The 23,672-nt window shown below is 36.7% G+C and overlaps 1 protein-coding gene across 12 annotated transcripts in view; it reads left to right on the forward strand.

The window, feature by feature from the left end:
• CTDSPL2 (CTD small phosphatase like 2) overlaps window positions 1-23,672 on the forward strand; it is an 88,992-nt gene that overhangs the window by 38,949 nt on the left and 26,371 nt on the right. For 8 of the 12 annotated variants that reach the window (XM_072808188.1, XM_072808186.1, XM_072808185.1 and 5 more), the window contains 3 exons: window positions 11,864-12,002; window positions 13,533-13,682; window positions 19,590-19,805. In XM_072808188.1, the coding sequence (XP_072664289.1) occupies window positions 11,864-12,002; window positions 13,533-13,682; window positions 19,590-19,805 (505 nt within the window). The remainder of the gene's footprint in view (window positions 1-11,863; window positions 12,003-13,532; window positions 13,683-19,589; window positions 19,806-23,672) is intronic. The other 4 variants (XM_072808195.1, XM_072808194.1, XM_072808196.1 and 1 more) reach the window with 1 other exon arrangement.

Genomic DNA, 23,672 nt, shown 5'->3' on the forward strand with positions numbered 1-23,672 from the left:
GAGAAAGAAGCAGGCATCATACAGAGAGCCCGACATGGGACTCGATCCAGGGTCTCCAGGATCACGCCCTGGGCTGCAGGTGGCGCCAAACAGCTGCGCCACCGGGGCTGCCCACGTTGAGAGACTTTTCATGAGCTTGTTGGTCATTGTAATTACTTCAAAGAAATGTCTTTTAAATCCTTTTTAAAAGGATTTTAAAACCCATTTTAAATTGGGTTTTGGAGGATGCATGGGTGGCTCAGTGGTTGAGCGTCTGCCTTTGACTCAGCTCATGAATCCCAGGGTCCTGGGATCAAAACCCACATGAGGGTCCCCACAGGGAGCCTGCTTCTCCCTCTGCTTATGTCTCTGCCTCTCTCTGTGTCTTTCATGAATAAATAAATAAAATCTTAAATAAATAAATAGGATTTTGGATTTTTATAATTGAATTGAAAGAGTTCTCATTTAGATACAAGTCCTTTATTTGATATATGATTTGCAGGTATTTTCTTCCATTCTTTCATACCCCTTTGAAGCACAAAAGTTTTAAATTTTGATCAAGTTCAATTTGTTTACTTTTGGTTGTTGTTGCTTATATTTTTGGTGTCATATCAAGAAGCTATTGCCAAAATCAAGGTTTGATAAAATTTTAAGAGTCTCATGCTCCACTGACTGAGCTAGCCAGGCGCTTGATAAAATTTTAGCCTTAAGTTTTCTCTGTAAGTTTTTTCTTATAAGCTGCTAAGTTTGTTTCGTATACGTTTTATAGTTTTAGTTCTTATGTTCAGCTCTTTCATCCATTTTGAATTAATTTTTGTAGGTGAAGTGAGGTAAGGGTCCCACTGTATTCTTTTGCATACTAATAATATTTATTGGTCCTACCACCATTTGTTGAAAGACTGTTTAACTTTTAAGAAACTGCCTAGTTGTTTTCCAGAATATTTGTACCATTTTACATTCTATCCAGCAATGTCTGACAGTTCCAGTTGCCCACATCCTCAGCAATATTTGGTATTGTCAGTCTTTTTAATTTTAGCCTTTCTATAGGAGTGGAGTAGTTATCTCATTGCATTTTTATTTTGCATTTCCCTGATTAATGAGGTTGAATATCCTTGCATGTGCTTATTGGCCGTATATGGATTTTCTTGTTGTTGTTTTTTTTTTTATCTTTCATTTTTTTGGCTTTTAAAATTTTATTTAAATTCAGTTTGCCAACATAAAGTATAACACCCAGGGCTCATCTCATCCATATATGGATTTTCTTTTGTGAACTGACAGTTCAGATTTTCCCATTCGTGGGGAATGACTTCTTAACTTTTTTCTTGTGATTTCATTAGTAATCTCTTGAGCAAGTGGTTCTTAAACTTTTTGATCTCAGGCTCCTTTACCTCCTTACAAATTATTGTTTATGTGGGTTGCATCTATAAATATATCTCATTGGGGGATCCCTGGGTGGCGCAGCGGTTTAGCACCTGCCTTTGGCCCAGGGCGTGATCCTGGAGACCTGGGATCGAATCCCACATCAGGCTCCCGGTGCATGGAGCCTGCTTCTCCCTCTGCCTATGTCTCTGCCTCTCTCTCTCTCTCTCTCTGTGTGTGTATGACTATCATAAATAAATTTAAAAAAAAAATCTTTAAAATAAATAAATAAATAAATAAATAAATAAATAAATAAATAAATCTCATTGGATAATAAAACTGAGGAATTTTGGGACACCTGGGTGGGTCAGCAGTTAGGCATCTGCCTTTGGCTCAGGGTGTGATCCCGCGTTCCTGGGATTGAGCCCCATATCAGGCCCCTTGCATGGAGCCTGCTCTTTCCTCTGCCTACTTCTCTGCCTCTCTGTCTCTCATGAATAAATAAATAAAATTTAAAAAAATAAAACTGAGGAATTTTGAAAATATTCATAATTGCAATTATAAACTCATTGAATGTTAATACAAATAACAGTTTATTTCCTAAAAACAAAAAGGAAATTAGTGGGTAGCGTGACATTGTTTATAATTTTGCAGATGTCTTTAATGGTGGCTTCATACAAAGTAGTTTTTATTGAAGTGTTTAAAGAAAACCATATTCACATGTATCTGTTAAAGGGAGGAGTATTTTAATATGCTTTTTAAATAATTGTGATAGTCTTTTGATACATATTGATACTAGACCAATGTAGTTTCTTAGGTTCTTGTTCCAAGAAGGAATTTGAAAGTGCTGCAATGATCTTGTTTTCAGTGTGCATTTGTGTTGTAGAATATATCATTTTTGTCTTGCACCTGGAGTGAGATGCTCTATGTATGATTTTCTAACACTGCACTGGTTATTTAGAAGATAGTGGTTCACTGAATTATGTAGATCTTTGACATGTTGATATATTTCATTATTCAGTATTTAAAAATCACATTTGTGAATATCCTCATTGATCTCAACAGCATAGTTGTTTGTTGTTGTTTAAGATTTTATTTATTTATTTATTTATTTGAGAGAGAGGAGAGAGAGTGCAGGCTTGCTTGCCAAGCAGGGGGAGGAGCAAGGGGAGAGGGAAGTAGGGGAAAGAATCTCCTTGCTGGGCAGCCCTCGTGGCCCAGTGGTTTAGTGCTCCCTTCGGCCCAGGGTATGATCCTGGATACCCAGGATTGAGTCCCACGTTAGGCTCCCTGCATGGAGCCTGCTTCTCCCTCTGCCTTTGTCTGTGCCTCTCTGTCTGTGTGTGTCTCTCATGAGTAAATAAATAAAATCTTAAAAAAAAAAAAAAAAAAAGGAATCTCATTACTGAGTGCAGAGCCTGACATAGGAGCTCTCTCTCACAACCTGAGATCATGACCTGAGCCAAAACCAAAAGTCTGAAACCAAGAGTCTGGTGCTCAACCAACTGAGTCACTCAGGTGCTCCACAACAGGATAATTTTTAAGTACTGGAAAGCTGTGAATTTTATGGTGCTGGGTCCAACTTTTCTAAACTTATGATTTTTGCTTCAAAGCTCTCAATTTTTTTAAATATTTTACTTATTTATTCATGAGAAACACAGAAGGCAGAGACACAAGCAGAGGGAGAAGCAGGCTTCTTGAAGGGAGCCCAATTGGGACTTGATCCCGGAACTCTGGGATCACACCCTGAGCCGACGGCAGATGCTCAACCACTGAGCCACCCAGGCGTCCCAAAGCTCTCAAATTTTATTGTTGGCAACAAAAAGTTTTTCTTGAAGTGACAGACTTGCTTTGTTCACTTTTCAGAAAGTACCTACTTCAAGTAAAAATAGTTTTCCTTTGGAAAAGTTGTCTGACCCAGCTTATAATTAATTCAGACGCTTTTTCTTTTTCTTTTTCTTTTTTTTCTTTTTTCTTTTCTTTTCTTTTCTTTTCTTTTCTTTTCTTTTCTTTTCTTTTCTTTTCTTTTCTTTTCTTTTCTTTTCTTTTCTTTTCTTTTCTTCTTTTTCTTCAAGAGAGGGAATCAGAGCAAGAGGGAGAGAGCGAATCTTAAGCAGGCTCTGTGCCTAGCATGAGCCCAAGGCAGGGTTCAATCTCACAATTCTGAGATCATGACCTGAGCCATGCAGATGCTCTCAGATGCTTTTTCTCAAGATGACTGTGGAAGCAGAAGTTTACAGCAGTAGTGTTTTATTATACTAACTATCCCATCATACAGAATGTTAGCACATATTTAAGGATTGAGATTTAATTAATTTTACAGCTTCAGTGGGGACATTATTAAGCCGAACTGTCTTTTCCCCCTACTTGTGCATGGCAGTAAATAATACAATGACTATTGAGTATCATTGTTTTAATGTGCTAAGTGACAGTAGTTATATCTATCATTGTTTTTGCTTAGTACAAATATTCATTACAAGCTATTTCAGGGTAAATTGAGATGCAAAATTATTCACCACTTGTGTTTGCTACTATGCATTCACAGTAAAAAAGATCTTTAGTGATTAGTTGATGTTAGTATCAGATAAATAGAGTCAAAACAGAAAGTTGGCCATATCCGTAAGGCAAAAGTGTAATTCTATAGACCAGATAGATATTAACTCATTTCCTGTATTTGCAGATAAGTTTTCAATTCAGTGAGTGACTTTGGGAAGTAGAAGGGGTTGTTTCTTTTATAGACTTTATCCAGGAGGCTTCCAGCAGTATACTGTGCAAGAGTTTATAAGTCTTTCAGATACTATGTACACTTTTTCAACCAATGCTGTATGAGAACTAACTCTTTAAAATATTTCATTGTTTTTATTTTTAGTTTGAAAAGCTGTAATGATTTTTGGCTTTTAAGGAACTCATCATGTGTACATTTAAACTATTCTTCTTTTTTAAATGCTGAATGACTGTTCTCAAATGATAGTGCAACTGAATCAGCACCATCACTTTATTTGAATATGTTCTATTACATAAGGCATGATAAGACAACTTAATGGTATTTATGCAGCCAAAGAGAAAATAGCTTCATCATATTCTCATTTGTAACTTACAGTATGATCCAGATTCTTTGGGGGTTTTCCTCCTTTTGTGAGTCAGAGAATTCGGATCAATCAGTTTCTGCCTCAGTGTGATAATAAATTGAAACCACACATCATCCAATCTTCCTTTTTTAATCCAGTAATCCATTCATAATTATAAATTTATGAATTTTACTTTAAACTATTACTAAATTTCAAAATAGCTATTTTAGATACAATAATGTTATTATTTTTTAAGATTTTATTTATTCATGAGAGAGACAGAGAGGGAGAGAGAGAGAAAGAGGCAGAGACACAGAGGGAGAAGCAGGCTCCATGCAGGGATCCTGATGTGGGATCGGTCCTGGGTCTCCAGGATCAGGCCCTGGGCTGAAGGCAGCACTAAACCGCTGAGCCACCCAGGCTGCCCAGAATTTTAAAAATTGAATCTGTTATTATTGCAAAGCAAAATATTAAGAGTACTCTTACTATATTTCCACAAATACATATATTAAAAAGTTAAGATTTCAAAATAGTAATTTACTGGATTATAATGATGCCACATAGATTGTATGATAGCAAGTATGACTGTTGAAGATAGCTGGTAAAGAGTACAGTAGTATTGAACACCAAGATCTTTTATATTTCCTCATATTTGCCTTAGTAGTGTTCATTCCTTACTGCAGGTTTAGGATCCCATCTGGTATTATTTATTCTATGCCTGAAGGTCTTCATTTAGTATTTCTTGTATAGATCAGCTGGAAATGAATTCTGTTGTTTTCTGTCTCAGAATGACTAAAATGAACAGTTTTTTAAAAACTTGCTATATCTCTTACCAGCTTTCTTACAGCTTTATATCTGTATATACTGAGCCTATAGTCATTACCTACTATCTTTTAATCTTTATCTTAGTCTTAAAGGGTCAGCATATGTTCAGTATGTTTAATGCTTATCCTTAGTCCTCATGTCATTGTCTGCAGTCATTTTTGTTGTCTGAAGCTCATTTTCTATTAGATGCCCCAGGAAGTACTCATGGGAACAATATTCTTGCACGTTGATAATAGTACTCTTTAAGGCTGAAAATCCAGTTTTGCTGCATATAAAATACTTGACTAGAATTTTCTCTTCTTATTTTAAATGTTACTTCATTTTCTTCTGACAAAAAGGCATTACTGTTGAAGTTTGTTTTTTTTGTTTTTTTGGTTTTTTTTTTTACTGTTGAAGTTTGATGATGATCTAATTTTTTAGTTTATAAATGATTTTCCTTGAGTGCTCGCTTCAGCAGCACATATACTAAATGATCTTCTTTGGTCTCCAAAGGATTTTTTTTTCTTTAAATTATATGAAGTTTAGGCTGTGTCTTGTTTGTTTTATGGATTGATAGTTTTAATTAGACATATCTTTCAATATATAACACAAAATCATTTTCTTTAAAAGATTGGTTGATTTGAGGGAGAGACAGAGACTGTGAGTATAGGAAGAGGGAGAGAGAATCTGAAGCAGACTCTGTGCTGAGCACAGAGCCCAAAGCATGGCCAGTCTCAAAACTGTGAGATCCTGACCTGAGCCAAAACCAAGAGTCAGAAACTCAACTGATTGAGCCAACTGGTTGCCCCTAAATTCTTTTCTTTGAGGAAAATTTTCTAATATTCATTTTTTTTGCCATGCTTTTGGTTTCCTTCTTCAGGGACTACTATTTTCTTCTTCTTCTTCTTCTTTTTCTTCTTCTTCTTCTTCTTCTTCTTCTTCTTCTTCTTCTTCTTCTTCTTCTTCTTCTTCTTCAAGATTTATTTATTTATTTATTCATGAGAGAGCGAGAAAGAGAGAGGCAGAGACACAGGCAGAGGGAGAACCAGGCTCCATGCAGGAAGCCTGACGTGGAACTCAATCCCGGGTCTCCAGGATCAGGCCCTGGGCTGAAGGTGGTGCTAAACCGCTGAGCCACCTGGGTTGCCCCCAGGGACTACTATTTTCTGCCTGTTGGATCTTTGTGTACCTTCATTATTTGTAATATTTGATGTCTTTTAAAAATTTCCCATTTTATCTTTTATTTCTTTTAAAAGTCATAATCTATTGTTTACTCACTTTTATGTCTATTCTTGTTCAGACTATTTCTGATATGATTTTTTTATTTCTAATTATTTTATCTGCAATTTGAATTTTTCTAACTTATGTGTCTCATTTTCTTAATAAGTCTTGTGTTTTGAAATAGGTTATAATTTTGATCTATTCTGTATGCATATTTTTCTAATACGCATTTCTAACATGCATCTGTAAAGATGTTATTCTTTGTATATTTTATTACAATAATTTTTGTGTGGATTTAACATCTATATTTGTTCATTTTTGTGCATTAGTTTTTCTGAATGTTTAGAAGGTAGTGTGGTTTAGGGTATCTTTTCTGTTTTGGTGTAATGTTAAAAAATATAGTGATTGCTTTTTGAGTTTTCCTGTCTCTTTATTACTACTCCATGTTTATCTGAAACTTCACTTTCCTTTTATTTTTCCCCCCTTTCTCTTTTTTTCTTTTTAAGTAGGCTCCATGCCCAGCGTGGAGTCCTGTGCGGGGTTTGAATTTTCCACCCTGAGATCGAGACCTGAGCTGAGATTAAGAGTTAGATGCTTAACCAACTGAGCCACCTAGGCACCATCTTTCCTTCTTCTCTGTTGTGCCTTTGTTAACTCCGTTTTGATTCCATTCCCAGTAGTTTCCCCTTAGTGTGTAGCCTTATTCAAGAAGAGAGCCATAGTTGGTCATTTTCAAGAGTTTATAGTAGATGTTTCATTCTCACCACGGACCCCTTTACTGTTCGATTAGAAAGCAGCTTTCTCTCCTCTCTTAAGATTGTCCTGTCATGCTTTCCATTGAATACCTACCTTTTTAGCTATTTTGGGCTTTTCTTATTCTCAGGTGTATCACACACCTTGCTGATCTTCTACACTAGTGCATGTGGGCATTCAGTGTATGACGGCTGTTGGGTTGTCCTTATCTGCTTGGAATTTAGGAGAGACAGAATCTTGTCTCCCAATTCACCACTGGGTTTTTTTGCCTCTTTAATTCTTTGTGTTTCCCTTGGGATTCAGACATAAGAACATACTACCTTCCCAAGATTTTCCTCTAAAAGCCTATTTTAGGGACAATTGTGAAAAATATAAATTCCAGAGAAGACATTACAGGGTTAATGAATTTATTAAAACAACCTGTACAGTAATGTAGGAATCTTGGTTTTCCTAGTTCTTTTAAAAATCATGCCACATTCAGAAATTCCCCAAATTATGTAGTTGAACGTTCAAGAAGGGCTAGGATCAGGTGATGAATTGTCTTATCAATGACTGCAGAACTTTTACCTTGATTTTAATAGCTTCCTCTTCCTACTTAGAGATGTAAGCTAAAATATTTTTACTTTATGTATTTATATACTTTATTTTTTTTTTTTTAAGAAAAGAGTTATTTATTTTAGCACAAGCAGGGGGAGAGTCAGAGGAAAAGGGACAGAGTGATTCCTCAAACAGACTCCCCTCTGAGTGCAGAGCCTGGCATCATGGGGCTCAGGGCTTGACCCTAGGACACTGAGATCATGACCTGATCCAAAATCAAGAGTCAGGGATCCCTGGGTGGCGCAGCAGTTTGGCGCCTGCCTTTGGCCCAGGGCGCGATCCTGGAGACCCGGGATCGAATCCCACGTCGGGCTCCCGGTGCATGGAGCCTGCTTCTCCCTCTGCCTATGTCTCTGCCTCTCTCTCTGTGTGTGTGTGACTATCATAGATAAAAATAAAATAAAATAAAATATTAAAAAAAAACAAAATCAAGAGTCAGAGACTTAAATGACTGAGCCACCCAGGCACCCCAAATATTATATGTATTTTTTTTTAAATATTTTATTTATTCATTAGAGAGAGAGAGAGAGAGACAGGCAGAGGGAGAAGCAGGCTCCATGCAGGAGCCCGATATGGGACTCGATCCCAGAACTCCAGGATCACGCCCTGGGCCAAAGGCAGGTGCTAAACCATTGAGCCACCCAGGGATCCCCTATTATATGTATTTTTAATTGACTGCAGTACAGTCTATTCTGCTACAGTAAATATGTGGTACTTGTGCAACATCAGTTAGCCTATAGACTCTTGGTAAACGGGAGAATAGTGTCAGTATAACATGGGTGGTGCATTGCTTTATACATGACTTTTTCCTAAACTGGACAAAGGGATCCTGAATTAATGGGAGTTGAAATTTGTAAAGATTTAGTTAGTTAGTTAGTTAGTTAGTTAGTTAGTTAGTTAGTTAGTTAGTTGAGAGAGAAAGAGCAGAGACAGCACAAGTGCAGAGGGTTTGGAGAGGTAGAGAGAGAATCTTTTAAGCAGACTCTGCTGCTGAGCAGGCTCAGTTCAGTCTCACAACCCTGAGATCACGATCTGAGCTGAAGCCAACAGTCAGACACTTAATTGGCTGTGCTACCCAGGTGCCCCAGGGAGTTGAATTTTATATTTCATCAGGAAAGTAAAAAACTTTCAATTCAGCTGTTACAGAAACAACTCCCTCCCAAACAAACATACACGCAGAGGTTTTAATTAGAAGTGATAATTAGCAGCATCAGGGAGGAGAGTTCCTTCCTAGAGAAGTACACTCTGGTCTAGCAGGGACTTTTCTCATGTGGCAGTCTGCATTTCCTTTTTTTTTTTTTTTTTAAGATTTTATTTTATTTATTTATTCATAGAGAGAGAGGCGGAGACACAGGCAGAGAAAGAAACAGGCTCCATGCAGGGAGCGTGACGTGGGACTCGGTCCCGGGTCTCCAGGATCACACCTTGGGCTGCAGGCGGCGCTAAATCGCTGTGCCACCAGGGCTGCCCTGCATTTCCTTTTGTGTCCATCTTAGACCAACTGTGTTAAAGCTCCACTTCTCCGTTCCCATAAGCCCTTTTTTCTCCTTCTCTGTTTTTATTACTTTTTTTAAGCCCTAAGGTAGCATTTCGCCTTCTGTTCGCTGCCTTGCTGGGGTGTCCAAGTTATCTCTGAAGTGTCCCAATCATTGTTTTTGTGAATGCTATGGTTACAAGAATTAACAGGGCATTGATTGATCTGCTCTGTATAACCCTTCTCTACCCTCCTGGACCAATTATTTTTTCTTTAAGCCTTGTTATTTTTAGTGTTGCAGAATGCAGGGTTTTCAAGAATGTAAGTATTTATGTTATAGCAGATGTACTAAGAGATTTCTTCAAGAAGATGCTGGAGCTTAGTGTTTAGCTTTGAGGCATTTCTGTTCTTGAAGGACTTTATTTTATTTATTTATTTTTTTCTTGAAGGACTTTATAAAGAGAATCCTGTTTTCTGGCATTGGAATCCAGGGTTTGGGATATGAGGCTTACTATTCATTTTAAAATGCAGAAGAATGATAAATAGTAACCATTTGAAGAATTTTGTCATGGATCCCTGAGGTGTTATCTTGTGCTATAATGACATTTTTTTTTTAATAATGACATTGTTTTAATGGAGGTATCTAAATTAGAGAAACTACTAAGCAAAAGTAAAATTCTGTATGGTGTGATATGTAATGATGTATTTTTATATTATTTTTGTTCTGTTTTGATCCAAGTAGGGAATTTTTTTTAAAAGAAAGCTTTTTAATAATCTTTAATATCTTTTTCTTCTAAGATTTTATTTAAATTCAAGTTAGTTAACATATAGTATAGTATTGGTTTCAGGAGTAGAATTGATCCAAATAGCTAATTATAATTGTGGCAATTTACAATACTAGGGTTTGTTTTAGAAATAATAAAATAATATTCAACCTTAGAGAATGTACGGTACCATCTTATTTGCTACGATATAAAAGCATTAAATACAAATGTTCAGTAGAAATAAAAGAATTATTCCCCATTGAATAAGAATAGTGATCATACATACAGATTATGTTTAATATAGACTTAAAAATCTAATCTAATCCTTACCAAAAGATAGCAGGTAGTCTTATTAAAACAGCAAGAAAAAAAAAAACAGCAAGGAATTGGGGCACCTGGCTTGCTCAGTTGGTAAAGCATGCAACTCTTGATCTTGAGGTTGTGAGTTCAGGTGTAGAGATTACTACAAAATAAACAAAAGAATCCACCAAGGAATTAGAGGTCAGTATTACAGTAATGTAAGAAAATCACATACGTGGTGATAGAAAAATTTTACAAATGAGAAAAATAGATGTACAAATGAAAAAAAATCAGTGTTCTCTAAGAGTACACTTGGAGTATACTCTTAGTACTGCAAAAACAGTGTAAACTGGTGGTGTGGATTTGCCTCATATAAGAGGATATGAATAGAAAGCTTTATCGGGGAGTAGACTCCTTGGTGTTAATTTGGGCATTTAAAGAATTGAGGATGGCATTGGGGTGTGGCAATGGCAGACCCTGTTATTTTTGGTAATATGTGATATGCCAGCAAATTCCAATGGAGTTCTTTCTCTTACCCTGAGTGCTCAGGGAAACAACCACTGTTCTTTCAGACAAGTCTAGGAATAGGGGAAAATTGCTGAAAATTCAGAGCATATTGTACAATTGAGTATTTAAATCGCACAGTTTAGTGGACCCTGGGATAAGAATCTGAATTTTGGGGATGCTGTAGTTCTATTTGTGTATTATAAGTACATTAATAATAAACACTCTTAAAACATTGTCATATTTTTTTTACACTGTTGGATATTATATAATTGTATTTTGTTTCTCCTGGATGTGAAAAATGGGAAAATATATTACACATACTATATCTTTTTTAAATTAAGGTATAATTGATATATACAACATTATATTAATTTTAGCATACAACAGTGATTTGATATTTTTATGTGTGTGTGTGTTGTAAAATGATCATCACAACAGGCCTAGCTAACATCCCCATCACCATAGTTAGAACTTCTTTTTATGATGAGGACTTTTAAGATTTACTCTCTTAGCCACTTTCATATATGCAGTACTGTATTAGCTATAGTTACCATGCTGTGTATTACATTTCTATGACTTATTTTATAACTAGAATTTGTATCTTTTGAGTCCATTCATTCATTTTGCCAGCCCTCACCCCCCACCTCTGGCAACCACCAATCCATTCCCTGTATCTTTGAGCAGGTTTTTTGTTTTTTGTTTTTTGTTTTCTCATTTGTTGACCACATAGAAGTAAGGTCATATGGTATTTTCACTGTCTTTACTTAGTACATTCATGTTTTCATAAGTGGCAAAATTTCCTTTTTTAATGGCTGAGTAATACTCCATTTGTGTGTGTGTGTGTGTGTGTGTGTGTGCGCGCGTGTGCACCCCATGTATTCTTTATCCATTCATCAACAGATGGACACTTAAGTTGTTTCTGTTGGCTATTGTAAATAATGCTGCAGTGAACATAGAGGGTACATCTATTTTTATAAGTATATTCTATAAGGTGGAATGCCTGTGCTCAATGCATGTTTTTTCCCTCATATCTTAAGGAAGAGAGAGAAAATCCTTCGAAACGAAGTAGGATTGAACGTGATATAGATAATAATTTGATCACATCAACACCAAGAGCAGGAGAAAAGCCTAACAAACAGATATCTCGAGTAAGACGGAAAAGTCAAGTAAATGGAGGTTTGTTAATATTTAGATATTGTTTTATTAGGTTTGTTAATATTAGATATTGTTTTATTAGGTGCATAGATCTCACCTGTCATGTTTCTTTTCTGTTTTTAAAAATGGACTCTGAGATTTTTCCCTATTTTTGTAACCCTTTGTATTAAGTATTAATAGCATGAAATGAAATAAAAATTTATCTAATATAAATCTACTTTGATGAATTAAAATGATAAGTAAAGGCAGAGCAACTAGCTTTATACTATTTATCATGAAAATATATATGGAACAGCATTTTCAACCTCTAATAAGCTCAATTCTTAAAGCAGTAATAACTGTGACCTAATTTATTGAAATATGTACAAAGAATCTGTTCCTGGATCATGGAATTTCAAAGCTCAGAAAGGGCCTGGATCACTCAGGACAGTGGTTCTTAACTAGGGGTGGTTTTGTCCCCAGGGAACATTTATTAATGTCTGGAGACCTTTATGGTTGTCAGAACCTATTGAAGGGTTGCTACATCACTTCTAGCAGGTAGAAGTTAGGGATGCTGCTAAACATCCTACAGTGCACAGGACGTCCTCCCACAGTAAAGAAACATCCAGCCCAAAAGTCAATAGTACTGCTGTTGATAAATCTTGTTCTAGGTCAGTATAATATTGCTAGGAAGCTCCTCAAAGTCAAAAAGGAGGAAAACAAGAAGGACAAGCAGAGAAAAGCTATATAAAACAACACTTCAGAGCATGGAATGGTGCATTTTAACCATTGCTCTTTTAAACACAACAGCAAGAATAATTCCTTGCTTCTTTCCTCTCAATTCAGTGTTGTATCTCTATTGTTAGAATGGACTAATAGGGAAAAAGAAACAAAAGACCTATTACAAAGAAGGAAAAAATCTGGTAGATACCAAGTAAAGTTATGGAAGGTCAAGGATGATTAATCAAAACACATTTGTTTGAATTTGTTTTTACTGTATATTTTCCAAAAGATCATGAAATTTTTTTTATTAATAAGAAACTGAAAAAAAACAAAAGACAAAAAACCTGTTTGTTTTTCTTAACCATTCTGAAATGATGTCTGGGTATACATAAGTAATTTTTGATACTGCTATACATAGTCTTCTGCTTTAATAGATCTATGTTGTCTATTTATTTAGCTGTTATTCATTACTAATAGGTAGGTTTTGTGAATGTAGACAGCCTCCCAGAATGTAAAAAAGGACAGGATTTTGCATTTATCTTTTTGATGTAACTTGCTTTACTTACAAAGAGTTTTGTTTTCACTTATACTGTGGATTTTGAAGCCTTTCAGTCTATATACTTCTAGCTTCAAATGAGCTTTGTAGCAGTTATAAAGCATTATAAATAAACTTGTTATAAAGATCATTTGATTTACAATTTATTTACCTCGGGATATTTTTAAAGTAATAAGCTTTAACATTAAATGTTAATCAGTTTTTATAAAGTATTTTGAGGCAAAAAAGAAATTTTTTAAAACATTTCTTTAAGTCATGTTTTCTAGATTCCAACTTTTTTTCTTGTTTCTTAGAAGCTGGTAGTTATGAAATGACAAATCAACATGTAAAACAAAATGGAAAATTAGAAGATAATCCTTCCTCTGGCAGTCCTCCAAGGACTACATTGTTGGGGACCATATTTTCTCCTGTCTTCAACTTTTTTTCACCAGCAAATAAAAATGGTAAGTATAAACTATTACCTATAATTTGGGTTTAAAAATTATTAGTTCTCCTAATTTTTTAAAAGATCTGTTTGATTTTACTGGCTGTTTTGTCAGCAGCTTATGTTTGTTTTCAGCCTCATTAAAAAACACACAACTCCTGGGACGCCTGGGTGGCTCAGCGGTTGGGCGCCTGCCTTTGGCTCAGGTCGTGATCCCCGGATCCAGGATCGAGTCCCACGTCAGGCTCCCTGCGAGGAGCCTGCTTCTCCCTCTGCCTATGTCTCTGCCTCTCCTCTCAATCTATGTCTCTCATAAATAAATCTTTAAAAAAACAAAAACAAACAAAAAAAAAACACAGCTCCTGAAGAAAAAAAATACACAGTTCCTAAAATACCTTTTTTTTTTTTTTTTTTTTAAGATTTTAAAAAATACATGTCTCTCATGTATTTATTCATGAGAGACAGAGAGGCAGAGACACAGGCAGAGGGAGAAGCAGGCTCCACGCAGGGAGCCTGACTTGGGACTCGATCCCGGGTCTCCAGGATCAGGCCCTGGGCTGAAGGCAGCGCTAAACTGCTGAGCCACCTGGGCTGCCCAAGACCTTTTTTTTTTTTTTTTTTAAGTGACAAATAAATTTAGGTCATATTTAATTCTCTTGAAGTGCATGAACTCCACTTTCACTATCTGAAAAGCTATATGATAAACTGGGCCAGAGGGAAAGTAATGTCTTTTATGTTGGAATAACTTCTGTAATCTTTAGTGTGTACAGGAGAGAATCCAGAAACACTTTAATATTCTAGATCAATAAAGTAGAATTTTAAGTGAGCTGAAACGAAGTCATTTTTTTTTTAAGATTTTATTTATTTATTCCTGAGAGACAGAGAGAGAGAGACAGACAGACAGGCAGACAGACAGGCAGGCAGAGGGAGAAGCAGGCTCCATGCAGGGAGCCTGATGTGGGACTCAATCCCTGGTCTCCAGGATCATGCCCTGGGCCAAAGGCAGGCACTAAACCGCTGAGCCACCCAGGGATCCCCTAGGTCATTTTTTTTTTAATACATCTTATATTATTTGCTTGATTTTTTTTTTCCCCCTTAGGGATTTTTTTTTTAAAGACTTTATTTATTCATGAGAGACACAGAGACAGAGGCAGAGGCAGAGGCAGAGGGAGATGCAGGCTCCCTGCGAAGAGCCTGATGCAGCACTTGATCCCAGGACTCCAGGATTACACCCTGAGCTGAAGGCAGATGCTCAACCACTGAGCCACTCAGGTGCCCCTCCCAACATAATTTGTTTAAGATTTTATTTATTTAAGATAGAGAATGCATGCTAGAAGAAGGAGAGAAAGGGAGAGCATCCCAAGTAGACTCTCTGCTGAGTGTGGAGCCCAACTTGGGGCTTGATCCTACAACCCTGAGATCATGACCAGGGCCGAAACCAAGAGTTGGACACCCAACCAACTGAGCTACCCAGATGTCCCTCCCAACATTTTTTTTTAAAGATTTAACTAGTGTCCTATCTTTTTTGATGATTAATTCTTAAGTTCATAAACAATAATGTAGTCTCTAGATTATGTGAGAGCAAGAGATCATGCCTTTATTTTTACATCTACCTAGTTGTTTGATATAGTATGGGGCACATGGAAAATAGTCATTAAATATTTATCTGCTGATTATTTAAATTCTCGTATGAATTATGGTTGTGGATAATACAATTTTTAAAAGGCAGAATGGTGCACTATAAAATTTAGATGCTCTGGGGGCTTAAAATAATGCATATTGGCACATGAAAGGATTTGTGAAGTCCTATAGTAGAAATAAAACAAAAACTATATTTAACTTTAACTTTGTATTTCCTAGACATATTTGCCTCCAAGAATCCTTTTCTGTGGAATATCTGTTAATATATTGTAAAATATATTAAGTTTAAATATAAGTTTAAAAGTTTTAAAATAAAACTAGGGCCTTTTATTTTTTTTTTATTTTTTTATTTTTTATAATAAATTTATTTTTTATTGGTGTTTACTTTGCCAACACACAGAATAACACCCAGTGCTCATCCCCTCAAGTGCCCCCCTCAGTGCCTGTCACCCATTCACCCCCACCCCCCGCCCTCCTCCCCTTCCACCACCCCTCGTTCGTTACCCAGAGTTAGGAGTCTCTATGTTCTGTCTAAACTAGGGCCTTTTAGAACATCTTTCAGAATAGGTGGTATAGTGGAAAAAGAATAAGCATTGGAATTAGAGAAACTTGTTTTAAAATTCCAGCTCTGCCACTCTTTAAACATGTTATCTTGGTCCAGTTCTTTAAATTGAGCATCTTGGGACGCCTGGGTGGCTCAGAGGTTGAGCATCTGCCTTCGGCCCAGGGTGTGATCCTGGAGTCCCTGGATGGAGTCCCACATCAGGCTCCCTGCATGGAGCCTGCTTCTCCCTCTGCCTATGTCTTTGCATCTCTCTCTGTAACTTTCATGAATAAATAAATAAAATCTTTAAAAAAAAATAAAAATAAATTGAGCATCTTAACCTATGAGAGAGGATAATTATACTTGAGTATGGGGCAGAGGCAATTTGAAGATTTCAGTTTATTCAAATCAATATTTGCCATATCCCAACCATTGTACTAGTCTCTGGAGAGTCAAGGATGATTAACACATGGTCCTTGCCCTCAAGGAGCTTGCTTTTTTACAGTAGGGAGAGAGGGGCACCTGGGTGGCTCAGTGGTTAAGCATCTGCCTTTGGCTCAGAAGAAATCTGGGTTTAAGCAGTAGACTATTAACTGTATTATCAGCTTATAGGTATTGAAACCAGTGGAGTAAATGGTCTATATGGTCAGCAAACTAAGATCTTGGGGGAATAGATATTTGGGCAGAAGTAGTTGATGTTTGATAGTTACAACTTTTTCTTTGAAGGAGGAGATGGTGCCATGTGCTGAGATTCCTGGTGGCAGGGATGAAGAGAACAGTGAAATGTTTGCTTTTGGGTATAATTAAAAGAAATCCCAGTAAGCCTGTAAGTTACATTGATTCAAGAGAGATTTCTGTGATGGTTGACAGTGGAAAGACAAGGGAGCAAGGACCCTGAAACTACTGGTTTGAGAGTGATTTGTGATATACCATGAAGTCTAACTAGTTGAGAAGGTTGGGGAAGGAGCTGTTGAAGGATTGTTTAGAATGAAAGAGATTGGGTTTTATCAAACATGAAATCACATGTAATAGGAATATGAGATCGATAATTAAAAGATGAGGAAGTTATGGTAGGGGATTGATATATTTGAACTTTTGTCTTCAGAGATGAAACTTTTCTTAGTGTGAATATCCAGGTTATGGTCATTGTAGTTACTTAAGAGAGCAGTTATGAATGAAGATAGAGCTAGAGAAGGCAAGACTTTTGAGGATTAGTCTTAGGATGAGTCATTGACATTACTATAATAACTAGGAGGTGTTTAATAGACTGCTGGTGAGGTGTTCAATTCTTCTAATTGAGAGAGGATGCTGGCAGCAGTTAGTAGATGGCAGCAGTGGGATAAGTGAAGAATTATATAGCTAGATGACATCAGTCTCAGGAACAGGTATTTTTTTGCATATTCAGTGGAAAAACCAATGATCTGGTAGCAGAAATGGAGATAAATGAATTCTGATTCAGTTAGTATGTTGAGTATGGAAGAATAAAGAGCTTTGCAGGAAAGATGTCAGGAAAAGAGGTTTTTTGGAAGGGAGTTACATTTAAAGCTATGATGGAGAAAGAACATTCTGTGAGAAAGTTGAGAGTTTAGGAGGTTGATTTTGTTGTTGAAAATGACATTTGGGGGCAGCCCAGGTGGCTCAGCAGTTTAGTGCCACCTTCAGCCCAGGGCATGATCCTGGAGTCTCGCGTTAAGCTCCCTGCATGGAGCCTGCTTCTCCCTCTGCGTGCATCTCTGCCTCTCGCTGTGTCTCTCATGAATAAATATATCAAATTAAAAAGAAAAAAAAAGACATTTGGAGAATTCCATAAAGAAAGAAAAGAGTTGGGTTTATCTAGTAGTGGAAGAATAGGGCAACAGGTTCATCTAGGTGGTAGGCGAGTATGATTAGGAAACTAACTTCAGTCTTTGTTACTAAGATGGAATATTGTTGGGAAATTGTTGTGTCTCTGAATTAAAATATTCTGATGGTTAGGGGAACATTTAGCTCATTCTTGCATAACTACCTCTGATTTTAAAATTACAACTGCCTACAGTGGCTAGGATGCTTAGTATGGAAGGATAAGGATCTGTTTAATGGAAATGATAATGGAAAAAAATACATATAAAATGCCTAGCTCATAGTAGGCACTTAATAAAAGATATTTGCTATATTGAAAAGAAGTTCTATGGTCAACAATACTGTATTGTATACTTCAAAGTTGCAAAGAGACTAGATCTTAGATTTTCTCACCACAAAAATAATGATAATGATGCGGCAGGATAGAGGTGTTAGCTAATGCTAGGTTAGTAGTCATAATGCAGTATATATATAAATGTATTAAATCAACACGTGAATAAGCGTGAAACTTAAACAGTTATATGTCTGTTATATCTCCATAAATTTTTTTTTAATTTTTAAAATCTATTCATGAGAGAGAGGCAGAGACATAGGCAGAGGAGAAGCAGGCTCCCTGTGGGGACCCTGATGTGGGTTTCAATCCCAGGACCCTGGGATCATGACCTGAGTTCAAGGCAGATGCTCAACCACTGAGCCATCCCTCAATAAAAAAATTTTTAAAGTTCTGGGGATCCCTGGGTGGCTCAGCAGTTTGGCACCTGCCTTTGGCCCAGGGCGTGATCCTGGAGTCCCGGGATCAAGTCCTGTGTCAACTCCTGGCATGGGGCCTGCTTCTCCCTCTGCCTGTGTCTCTGCCCCCCCTCCCCTCCCTATGTTTATCATGAATAAATAAATAAAATCTTTAAAAAAAATTTTTTTTTAAAGTTCTAAGTTATAAAAGCTCTAAATAGGTGTTGCTAAACTATTCGAACACTCTTAAAATTTTGTTCATCAGTATCACTTTATCTTATAATAGTCTTTATTCCTGATTATTTGAGATGTATAGAAAAAAAAAAACACTAAACAGTAGTATCCTCAGCTCTATTTCTGTTGCATTTGGTTTTTCCAAATTTTTTAGTTTAGTTTTCATTTTTAAAAAATATTTTATTTATTTATTCATGAGAGACACAGAGAAAGAGAGAGAAAGGCAGAGACACAGGCAGAGGGAGAAGCAGGCTCCATGCAGGGAGCCCGATGTGGGACTTGATCTCCGGACTCCAGGATCATGCCCTGAGCCAAAGGCAGATGCTCAACCTCTGAGCCACCCAGGTGTCCCCCGCCCCCCCTTTTTTTTTCTGTTTTTTGAGTTTATTTTTCAGTATTTCACTTTTATTAAAATATATCTGACATACATTTATGTAAATTTAAGGTAAACAAGTTGGGCAGCCCCGGTGGCTCAGCGGTTTAGCGCTACCATCAGCCCAGGGCATGATCCTGGACACCTGGGATTGAGTCCCACATTGGGTTCCCTGCATGGCTCCTGCTTCTCCCTCTGCCTGTGTCTCTGCCTCTCTCTGTGTCCCTCATGAATAAACAAATAAAATCTTAAAATATATATATAAGGTTAACAAGTTAATTTGATACATTTGTATATTATAATATGATTGCCGTGTAACAATAGTTAGCACCTCTATCACATTACATAATTATCCTTTTTAGTGGTTAGAACAATTAAGCTCTAGTCTCTTAGCAAGTTTGTTGATTATAATACAATATTGTTTATATTCACTCTACAGTGTATTAGGTCTGTAGGGCTTATGTTTGTTTGCTATAAGTCTGTACCCTTAAAAATATCTATCCTATTCCCTACCCCCTTTTGAGTTTTTATATGATGGTTGTCAATACCCTGAATCTTGATTATAGGAACATCAGGATCCGATTCCCCAGGACAGGCTGTGGAAGCTGAAGAAATAGTAAAACAACTTGATATGGAACAGGTGGATGAGATCACTACCAGTACTACTACGTCAACTAATGGAGCGGCTTACTCAAATCAAGCAGTTCAAGTGAGGCCATCGATAAATAATGGTTTAGAAGAAGCAGAAGAAACAGTTAATCGTGATATCCCACCTCTTACAGGTGAATAAAATTCCTTTTCTTAATGCATATTCATGAATAATTTATAAAAATGCAATCTTTCTCATTTTTTTCTTTAATCAATCAAATGCATAAGTTTTTATTTCTTGAACATAAAACAATTAGAATTGGAAATAAAACTTTCTCCCCAAAATCTGCTCATTTTGAATTTGAATTTTTTAAAAGATTGTTTTGACTGAGCATTAGTCATTTTACAGTTTATTTGTACTAATCTAATTACTTAGAGAAATAAATAAGTGAATTTATTTATTTGTTTATTTTTAAGGATTTTATTTATTCATGAGAGACGAGAGAGGGAGAGAGAGGGGGAGAGAGGCAGAAACAAAGGGAGAAGTAGGCTCCCTACTTCTGATATGGGACTGATATGGGACTCGATTCTGGGACTTCAGGACCATGTCCTGGGCCGAAGGCAGGCCCTAAACTGCTGAGCCTGTACTTAGAGAAATTTAATACAAATAGCAAAACATGCTCATGTTTTGTTTTTTTTTTTAACACAATTATAGATGCATCAGTCTCAGACCTTTCGGTCTGAAGTCCCCACCTAAAGGCAGCCTTCACATTTATTGGACATATAAATGACATCTCCCCAAAAGAAGCTGCTTTTCCTAGATCTTTCCCTACATCCAAACTTTGCAGCCTAATTCTGGATCCTTATAAATGCCTAACATAATTGTTGGGTTCCTGAGCCAGTTGTCATGGAAATGTAGAACATATGAGATCAGAATTTATTACCTCTGAGGGTTGTGGTATATAGACATATAAAGCTAAAAGATAAAACTGTGCCATGATGCTTAAAAGCAGAAATAAAATTGAGAATGGTCATCTTTTCCCAGAGGGACAAGATCTTAGCTTTAATCTTAGATTTGTTTTTTGGTTTTTTATTTCTTAAAATGCCAGATACTTGAGAGACCGTAGCACATATGTATTGGTTCAGAAATGTAGTTTTGTGTAAGGAAGTAGAATGATGTTCTTCCTTTGAATATAAAGGGGAAACATGAAAAAATATAATTAAAATGGCAGAAATCATTTGAGGAAAAAATGCATACAATTATGAAACTTCTATATAGTGTAACTCAGTAATGCTAATATGAAGAGAAAAGCACATAACAGGAAAGATTTATTTTAAATTGGTCACATAAAAGATTTTTCTATAATGTTAAACAAAATATCTATAATGTTAATATCTATGTTACATTATAATGTTATATTTTTTAAGAATAATACTGAATCTAGCAAATCAACATGGATTATATACACAGTTCATTATTGGGTGGATAAGACTTGCAAAAGAACTTACTCTTCATCTGTCATTTTATGCTCATTACTTTGCCAGTATAGACTAAGTATAAACTAAGTCCAGAGCTTTGGGCTTCCTGTTTGATATTTGTTCTGTTTTTGTTTTTTTAACAATCTTGAGGTCTTTTATTTTCTTTACATTTATCATGCCATGAATTAATAGGTAATGGGTTCCAGCAGTTCAGGCTCCTTTCTATTGGTTCTCACAAAGTGTGTTGCTTTTGTGCTGCTGTATGATCCCACGTAATTTTTTTTCTTCTGATAACTGAAGATCCTTTGGGATTTCTATAACCTTAGTGGTTTCTAGAGGGAAAAAGTAATACTTACTCCAGTTGTCTCATTCATTTATTCCCCTAACATTTGTTGAACACCTATTTTCTGATATGGGTGTTATTTATAAAGATGAATAAGATAAATGCTCCTTGACCCTAAAGAGTATGTAATCTAATTGACAAGCCAAGTATACAAAAAAATTACTGTATAGTGTGGTAAGTGCTATTACAAATAAACGTGCACAATGTTCAGGTGGCACACTTACTCTGGATCATGACAGGATAGAAGTAAAATTTTTGCTGATCTTAGAAGATGAGTATGAGTGACAAAGGTTTTTACTTATTCTTAACTTCAAGAAACTAGCCAAAGAGAATAAGGAAGGAAGGAAGCTGGCTCTGCCATTCTCTTAGCTTTGTGGCTTTAGACAACTTCAGCTATCTGAGGTAGTTTTCCGAGCTTTAAAAGATATAATTCATGGTTTTGAAAGAAAAAAAGTTTAGCATGAAGGCACTCAAATATTGCTTCCTTTCCCCCTTTCTCTGAGGTTAATAGGAATTTGAAACAGAAGTGGTTAGAAGATATATTTTTCCATTACTTCTTGTGCTAATGAACTGTTACTGGCATAAAGTTGTTACAGATGGACAAAAATTATGCTTTACATCTGTTGTCATTCACTGAACATACACACTGTGTTATAAGGTAATATATACACAAAGAATTAATACATGATGGGGGCACCTGGGTGGCTTAGTCGGTTATGTCCAGCTCTTGGTTTTGGCTCAGGTCATGATCTCAGAGTCATGAAATAGAGCCCCATGTCAGGCTCCTCGCTTAGTGTAGAGTCTGCTTGAGATTCTCTCCCTTTTTCCTCTCCCTCCCTGTCTGCCCTTCTCTTGACCTGTGCATGTGTGCACTTAGTCTCTCTCTCTCTCCCTCTCAAATAAATAAAATCATTTAAAAATTAATAACAAATTTTTATTAATAATAACAAAACTTGTTTTTTGTCCTGACTTACCCAGTATGCCATTCCTGGAGATAGATTTTTTTTTTTTAAGATTTTATTTAGGGCAGCCTGGGTGGCTCAGCAGTTTAGCGCCATCTTCAGCCCAGGGCCTGATCTGGGGACCCGGGATCAAGTCCCACGTCGGGCTCCCTGCATGGAGCTTGCTTCTCCCTCTGCCTGCGTCTCTCCCTCTCTCTCTCTCTCTCTCTCTCTCTCTCTCTCTCTGTCTCCAGGATCACGCCCTGAGCCAAAGGCAGACGCTCAACCACTGAGCCACCCAGACGTCCCCTATAGATAGATTATAACACTTTTTATTGAGTTCTACTGTCTTAGTCCTTTTGGGCTGCAATAGCAAATTACCATAGACTAGGTGGCATATACACCACAGTAACGTATTTGTCACAGTTTAGGAGGCTGGGAAATCCAAGATCAAAGCACAAGCAGATCCAGTACTTGGAGAGGGCCTGCTTTCTGATTCGTAACAACTGTCTTCTCATGCATCCTTACATGGTAGAACCTATATGAGTTCTGGAGTCTCAGGGTACTAATCCCATTCATGAGGGCTCCAACCTTCTAAAAGTCTCCACCTCCAATTACCATTTTGTGGGGACACAAACATTGTTTCTAGCATCGATCTTAAATTATTATCTCTGCGACATTAACTTAAAATCTTTTGTCCTCTACTTGAATTTAAGTTATAATTATTATCTTAGAAAATTCTCAGTATAATTTTTTTTTTTAAGTTTTTCATTTAAGTAATCTCTGCACCCATTGTGGGGTTTGAACTCATGACCCTGAGATCCAGAGTTGCATGCTCTTTCTACTGAGCCAGCCAGGCTAGCCTCCCGGCATAATTTCTAATGCTCTATCAGTTGACAGAATTTTAGCTTAAATGTAGAATGAACCATGTGGGGATCCCCGGGTGGCGCAGCGGTTTAGCGCCTGCCTTTGGCCCAGGGCGTGATCCTGGAGACCCGGGATCGAATCCCACGTTGGGCTCCCGGTGCATGGAGTCTGCTTCTCCCTCAGCCTGTGTCTCTGCCTCTCTCTCTCTCCCTGTGTGTGACTATCATAAATAAATAAAAATTAAAAAACAAACAACAACAACAAAAAAAAAGAACATGGAGACCAGGAGAAAAAAAAAAAAAAAAAGAATGAACCATGTGTCATGGAATATAGAATTGCTTCATGATTATTTTTAGGCTGCTTGTTAATTAGAAGTAAAATAAAGCCTCTTTTAAGGCAATGGTTTCTATACAGAGCAGCATTTTTTAAAA

Source organism: Canis lupus, chromosome 32 (assembly GCF_048164855.1).
Source record: "Canis lupus baileyi chromosome 32, mCanLup2.hap1, whole genome shotgun sequence".
Lineage (NCBI taxonomy): Eukaryota > Metazoa > Chordata > Mammalia > Carnivora > Canidae > Canis > Canis lupus.